General features: G+C 31.8%; 1 protein-coding gene across 1 annotated transcript; it reads left to right on the top strand.

Moving 5' to 3' along the window:
• Nucleotides 1–2,405: 2,405 nt before the first annotated feature.
• On the top strand, nt 2,406–5,794 carry LOC108489587 (alkaline/neutral invertase C, mitochondrial). The gene is made up of 6 exons (XM_017794238.2): nt 2,406–3,487; nt 3,871–4,036; nt 4,195–4,406; nt 4,491–4,984; nt 5,071–5,119; nt 5,231–5,794. Exons 1-6 carry the CDS (start codon nt 2,690–2,692, stop codon nt 5,543–5,545), a joined length of 2,034 nt encoding a protein of 677 aa, XP_017649727.1. The 5' UTR covers nt 2,406–2,689; the 3' UTR covers nt 5,546–5,794.
• Nucleotides 5,795–7,784: the final 1,990 nt, after the last annotated feature.

Genomic DNA, 7,784 nt, shown 5'->3' with positions numbered 1-7,784 from the left:
ACTAATGAAAGCAAGAAACTAAAACGTCTCCTGCAACCATAAACCCGCCAATAATTTGCTTGGAAAAACAATGTAAAACCACAAGAAACCCCTCCTTGAGAAACTTTTGGAGTGAAAGATATGATATTCTCCAAAACTCAGGGGCAGTATCGTTGGAACAATCCCTCGATGCTTCTTGAAACCCATTTCTACTAGTCTAGGTTAGATGAGTGCACATCCATAGATGCTTCATCAATCCAATATCAAAATTTAAATTAATAGAATTTATAAATACTAAAAAATTAAATTTATTATTAAAACAATAATAAAAAAACCCACATCAGCATTTCTGTTAATATTACAAAAATGATTTTATATAATTCAATGGCGAAAATAAAAATTCTAACCACCGAGAAATACTTGAGTCACCATTTCTATACTTTATAAAAAAATCTACTATAAAGAAAAAGAAGAGAGTAAAAAACTAGAAACCGGCTGCTAGTTTTATCCAGTCAAACGTCCCCACGTGTTAAATCAGCTACAAAGACACATACGTAATTTTGCAGCTTCTATGGTACTATTTTGTATACGAATTTGTCCACTTGTTGGAGGCCTTGTGGGGACCACAAACATTGCACTTTCGTCATTTCTTCCTTGCTTTTGTTCTTTTAAAATACTAGAAGAAGATGGGAACCACCGCCGACCAACATCATCCATTCGTAGTTGCAAATTGTGTTATGACTCTTTTACCCTTCTTTATATCTTTAACAAAAATGGAATTTGTCCCATTTTTTTGTGCTTGTCCTGTTCTTTTTTCTTTTCCAGTTTGATATTCGGACAAATCAAATAGTTTAAAATTTTTACATGTTAAACAAAATACCTTTTTTGAAAATATCAAAATCACTTACCATTTTAAAGGTTCTCTTTTAAATCTCAATAACTTATTTTTTTTACGTAGGTTTAGGGTTAATTCCACCCCACACTATGTTTTTAAATATTTTTATTTTTATATTTATACATGTAAATATATCTTAATTATATTCATATTATTAATCAAATTTAATAATTATATTTTAATTTTGAATGTAATTATTAAAATTAAGATAAAAGAAAAATTAAAATTATTTTAAAATATCAAAAGTTTGTATCCAATACAAGCTAGTTGGAGGCACATTTAAATATTTTTAAGGTGATCAGAATTGAATTTTAATTTTTCATATGTCAAATTATTATTTATTAATTTATAAATTCATCATTTTGAAAGGACTAAAATGATTTTTTTTTTACTTTTGAAGACCAAAGTGTAGATTTACCATATATTAATTTATAAATTTATTATTTATGTGGAATAAAAGGTTAATTTTCCATTTTTTAGGGCTAAAACCCCTGTTTGTTCCCTTGAGTTCGCCCTTAAAGTTAGTACAAATTGACGTTGGCTGAAACACATTGAAACAATCAAAACATACTAAAATTCTAATTAGAACGGAATTTAGATTACTTGAAATCGATTTATGACCGAAATGATAAATATTGCAAGATACTGACCGCATGACAAGACATATCCTTAAATTATGACCTAAATTTTAAAATTTTCTACAATCAAGTTCTTCTTTTAGTTTGGTTGACAACATATAAATTGTTTAAAAATAGATAATATCATTAAATTTTACAAGACTTGTTTTTTATCATGTTAAATTTAAATTGTCCATATAATTAATGTACACATGTTTACATGTTTTAAATACACCTAACAATAAATTCAAGTTAAATTTTGACATTTAAGCTAATGACAAGAATAGGGTGACCTCAAGGGCATATATATATATATAGATATATATATATATATCTATACAATAATAATTACGTAAGAATCAAATTGCGGAGATATAATATCTCATAATAATATCTTATTAGAAATCAAATTGTTAAAAATAATTTATCATAATAATATCCTAACAACTAAGAACGAAATTAATAAAATGATTTAATTGATACTATATTAATAGTATAAAATTTCAATTAAAATTTTAAAAATTCAATAAATTCCACCATACAATTCCAAAATCAAATATGAATAGAATATGCAATTCTTGTAACAAAATGTAGAAGAAATATGTTTTTTTTCAACACGTTGATCATTTACAGAAATTGTTGTACGAAAGATTCCTCTTCTCTTGTCCGATCCACTACGGTCATCCTCAGACAGATAAGTCTCAAAATTTCTACATATTTTTCACGTAAAAGAAATTTCAAACAATGATGATGATGTGTTTTAATAAATAATTAATAGTTAAAAACAAATCTAATCCTTTCAAGGGCTTTATGGTAAATGCACACCACCAAAACCTGAAGTCTTTCACGTGCAGGGGCCAAACAGTAATTACAACCACCTACCTTTTCCCCCCTTTTCCTTTTGCCTATAAATACCAAGCAATGCGTTTAGTTTCAAAAATCTCCAAATCTTTGAATCTTTAAGACAAATCCCTCTCTCAATTCTATAATCAAACGTTCAATTGTAAGTATTCGCTTCTAGATTTAATTTCCATTTTTAGCTTTCTTTTCTTTGTAGTTTATTATTAAATTATATTCCCAATTTTTTTTATTTCTCTGTTTATTTTTTAAGATTAACAGAGGTTTTGTATATACATCTTGCCATAGAGTATAAAAATTTGATTCTTGAATTTAGTAAAAAGGGGAAAAAGGATTAGTTATGAAGTCTAGCACTTGTATTGGAATATCCAGCATGAAACCTTGTTGTATATTCCTAGTAAGTTATAGAAGCTCTTCTATTTTTGGGTTTTCTCCCCCAAAAATGAGCCGTTCCGGTATCCGTAATTTGTCGAAATCACTTTCTAAGGCGGTTGATCGCCGTAGGTTGCACTCATGTAAGCATAATAAGTCGCAGATCGTAGGTTATAAGTGTGTTGCTGATCCAAATTGGAGGGCTTTTAGTGTGTCCGATTCAAGCTGGGGTCAGTCTAGGGTATTTAGTGATAGTTTCCGTGTTGATAAAGGTAGATCAAGGGGTGTTTTAGTAATTCCCAGAGTAGCGTCGGATTTTAGGAACCACTCGACATCTGTTGAACATCACCTTAATGAGAAGAATTTCGAGAGGATTTACATTCAAGGTGGGTTGAATGTGAAGCCTTTGGTGATTGAGAGGATTGAGACGGGTGATGGATTAGTTAAAGAGGATAACACTGGAATAAATGTTAGTGAGTCAGATGTAAATACAAATAATGTAGAGGGTTCGAATCTGACCGAACCTAGGATTGAGAGAGAGGTGTCTGAGATTGAGAAAGAGGCATGGAACATACTACGTGGTGCTGTGGTGAGCTATTGCGGAAATCCAGTGGGGACCATAGCTGCTAATGATCCAGCTGACAAGCAGCCGTTGAACTATGATCAGATATTTATCTGTGACTTTGTACCTTCAGCGCTTGCCTTTCTGCTAAATGGGGAGGCAGAGATTGTGAAGAATTTTCTTCTTCACACATTGCAGTTACAGGTACTTATGATCTTTATACCTAACATTGCTTTTACATTTTAATTGGAAAATTAGTGTGCTTTTTTATCAGTGGAAGTCTTTGATGGTACAACTGATTTCAGAATTTGTAGAAACTAAAAAGATGTATTATCAATAATATGCTACATTTAGTCCTTAGAAGAACATGAATTATTATTTGGATGTTGCGATGATGCCGTAGAACATAAATTTACATTTTTTGCATTTCTTAGAGAAACAGGGGATCTTGTCTTCAGATAACATTGAAGGAGCCTCATGACTTTAACTGGTCTATTAGCTTCTGGTTATTAGGATGGTATATTGTTGGACTCCCGTGTATTTTTTAGGCATTGGTTGTTTGTTGATGATGTTTCTGGTGGTTTCAGAGTTGGGAGAAGACTGTGGACTGCTATAGCCCTGGGCAAGGATTGATGCCAGCAAGTTTCAAAGTTCGAACAGTCCCTCGTGATGGAAGCCCTGAAGCATTTGAAGAGGTTTTAGATCCTGATTTTGGTGAATCAGCCATTGGTCGTGTTGCCCCTGTTGATTCTGGTAGGACAGTGACTTTTAGTCAACGAAGCATTTCTTGATGATTACTTCTTTAATATTGAATACTGTCAACATATTTTATTGCCGGTGTTAGTTGTCTATCATATTATTGTCACTGTTGAGATGGTATTAATTCTCTGATTTTGGTGTTAAAATCACAGGGTTGTGGTGGATTATCTTGTTGAGAGCTTATGGGAAGATCACTGGTGACTACTCATTACAAGATAGGGTGGATGTACAAACAGGCATAAGACTGATCCTAAATCTGTGTTTAACTGACGGGTTCGATATGTTTCCTTCACTGTTGGTCACTGATGGCTCCTGTATGATTGATAGACGAATGGGTATTCATGGCCACCCTCTCGAAATACAAGTAAGCTGAATAACTTTTTGTTACATATATATTAAACATTTCACTCATATATTTGTTTAAAACCTAAGAACCCTGATCTTGCAGGCCTTATTCTATTCCGCTCTGCGTTGCTCTCGGGAGATGCTCACCGTGAATGATGCAACCAAGAATTTGGTAGCTGCCGTAAACAACCGGCTCAGTGCACTCTCATTTCATATCAGAGAGTATTACTGGGTTGATATGAAGAAAATCAACGAGATATATCGTTACAACACAGAGGAATATTCAACAGATGCCATCAACAAGTTCAATATCTATCCAGATCAGATTCCTTCATGGCTAGTAGATTGGATTCCTGATGAAGGTGGCTACTTTATTGGCAATTTACAGCCTGCTCACATGGATTTTAGGTTTTTCACACTTGGAAATCTTTGGGCCATTGTTTCTTCTTTGGGAACCCCAAAACAGAACAAGGATGTTCTGGATTTGATCGAGGCAAAATGGGATGATCTTGTGGCTAACATGCCTCTTAAGATTATTTACCCCGCACTGGAGTCTGACGAATGGCGGATCATCACTGGAAGTGACCCAAAGAATACGTGAGGCTCTTTTCGTTACTTTTCCATAAACATAGCAAATTGGTGAATACAATAATCCAGATATTGACTTGCGTCTTTGTTTGCAGCCCATGGTCGTATCACAATGGTGGATCGTGGCCAACACTACTGTGGCAGGTAAAAATCATAGTTGATTGAATTATGTGTGTTCCGAATTGTAATGCCTGTGACTGTGACGTATCCGTATACCTTAGTCACGTAATAATGAATTGCTCTGCACTATTTCAGTTCACATTGGCATGTATAAAAATGGGGAAGCCAGAATTGGCACAAAGAGCAGTTGCTTTGGCAGAGGAAAGGCTAGCAGTGGATCAGTGGCCTGAATACTATGACACAAGAAGTGGAAGGTTCATAGGCAAACAATCCCGGCTCTACCAGACATGGACAGTTGCCGGTTTCCTTACCTCAAAGATGCTATTGCAAAATCCGGAGAAGGCATCCCTGTTATTCTGGGAGGAGGACTACGAGCTTCTGGAGACGTGTGTTTGCGGGCTTAGCAAAAATGGTCGAAGGAAGTGTTCACGCCTTGGTCCTAGATCGTAATGACGGTTCATTAATTACTTTGGGTAGGTAGGATGGGATGGGAAATAATAAAAAGTTTGGATGGAAGGGTAGTCAAGTGCTGGATGAGACATGGAGGTGACTGACTAATAATTTTTAAGTACCAACAGCCATCATTCATGTAATATACTTGTTTGCTGCATCATTCATTGACTGACCTTAACTCAATGGCTCAATTTTGGGGGAGCCATAAGGTTCTAAGCCTGAATAATTGAACATATGATTCCATTATTTCTTTGTCTTATGCTGTGAATTTGTATTATTTTTTGAGCGCCTTCACTCTTCCCAGCGAGGTATTCTTGACAAACTGGAGTTGTTTGTTAATAGGTTGTCATTTTATCAAAAAAAAAAAAACATTTCATCTGTTTTTTCATTTTAATTTTAGATTGAAAAGTTAATTAGATCATTGCAATTTTAACAGCGATTTATCTATATTTTTAAAAAATTTAAAATACAATAATTATAAGTTTAAAAAATGTTTAAAACTTCTAAAAATCATGTAGGTTAGTGATGAAATAAATATGACCAACCAAATGAGTTCTTATGGCCATTATTACTCATTCTAGGCACAATAGTTAAAATCCATTTTCATTGCAGGTATTAATATTAAAGTTATTCTTATTTTGGTTATATGTCGGTAGATTTGGTGAAGGTTGGATTAAACCGGGGTTAGATAATAATATTTGTACCTTGGGTCAACTCGAATTCAATTTATATAATAAAAATATTTTTTAAAATTTAAATTTAATTATAAAAATATATAAAATATCTATTTAAAATATATTTTAACATTTGATTAATTTTGGAATAGTGAAACAAGTTTTTTGAGTGGGTTGAGCGATCCGAAAACAAACCTAGACATGAATTTTTTTATAACTAGGCCTCGGCCCAAGGATAGCTTTATCCATTGTTTATTTAATGTTATTGTACGCTTATTTTAGTCACCCAATTGTAATAATTTTTTATTTTAATCACTCATTTCTTTTTTAAAATTACTTTATTCTTTAAAAAAATTTAAATTTTTATATGAAATTAAGTTATTTAACTGCAGAGGAAAAACCTAAGTCTTTCCTTTTAATTCAATTCATTGTAAAAACTCGAGTTTTTTCTGTCAAAATCTTAGTAATTCACTGGAAAAATCCAAGTTTTTCTACTGGAAAAATTAAAATTAATTTTAAAAGAAAAAAAAGAATTTAAAAGAGGGATATTTACAGGAAACAAATTTTAAGTAATTCCAAGTAAAGCCCCAAAATTTTTCCCTTTACTGGGAAAAAGTTTAAAATTAATTCTAGAAAATGGAAAAATTAAAGAAAATTAAAAAGATAAAATAATTTTTGTACAAAGACCCAACATTTTTTATAAATCTCAATTGATTCCCTGTAAAATTTTAAGTTTTACTTTTTATTAGGAAAAAACTAAAAGTAATTTTATAAAAGAAAAAAATAAAAGAAATTAAAAGATAATTGATTTTTTCATGCAAAACCCTAAGTTTTTCCCTATACACTCACGTTTTTCCTTTTACCAAAAAACTAAAATTAATTCTAGAAAAAGTAAAAAGATAAAATAAGTGAGCAAAATGAAAATTTAATAAAGTTGGATAGCTAAAAGGAATGTACAACAACATTGAATTAACGATGAGTGACCAACATAAAAATAATTTTTAACTACAGTGCCTAAAATGGAAATGGTTATTAACAGAAATGCCTAAAATGAAATTTTTTATTTTTTAGTGCCCAAAATGAGAACTTTTGAAATTTAAGTGACCAACTGTGTAGTTTACCCAAAATATTAAAAAATTCATTAGTATGATAGAATATAAATAGGTTAAAGTTTGCTATCAGCCCCTGTACTTTGTGAAAATTATGTATTTAGTCTTTGTACTTGAATTTGATCAATTTTAGTCATTGTACTTTTCACATTGATCAATTTTAGTCTCTTTTAGTCCTGGCCCAATCAATTGCAATTAAATTTGTTTGGTTACATTCAATTACTAGTCATGTACCATGCATACAGTTGTAGATTTAGTCCATATTCTTCAATTAGATCATTCTAATCCCTTGTACTTTTCAAATTTTGAAATTCCAAACTTGACGCAAATGATAGTTGGTAATCCATTACATGGAACTTTAGTAAGTAATATGCGGAACTAACAGGTTGACATGATATTACACATATGATAATATGCTTACCATATCAGATTTTAGAAATAACAAAACTTAAC

Source organism: Gossypium arboreum, chromosome 10 (genome assembly GCF_025698485.1).
Source record: "Gossypium arboreum isolate Shixiya-1 chromosome 10, ASM2569848v2, whole genome shotgun sequence".
Taxonomy (NCBI): domain Eukaryota; kingdom Viridiplantae; phylum Streptophyta; class Magnoliopsida; order Malvales; family Malvaceae; genus Gossypium; species Gossypium arboreum.
This window is presented reverse-complemented; position numbering and strand designations above follow the sequence as displayed.

Coding starts and splice junctions, on each gene's coding strand:
- LOC108489587 (XM_017794238.2), top strand. CDS start 2,690: ATGAAGTCTAGCACTTGTATTGGAATATCCAGCATGAAACCTTGTTGT. Junction 4,037..4,194: donor TGTTGCCCCTGTTGATTCTG/GTAGGACAGTGA, acceptor TTAAAATCACAG/GGTTGTGGTGGATTATCTTG. Junction 4,407..4,490: donor GCCACCCTCTCGAAATACAA/GTAAGCTGAATA, acceptor CTGATCTTGCAG/GCCTTATTCTATTCCGCTCT.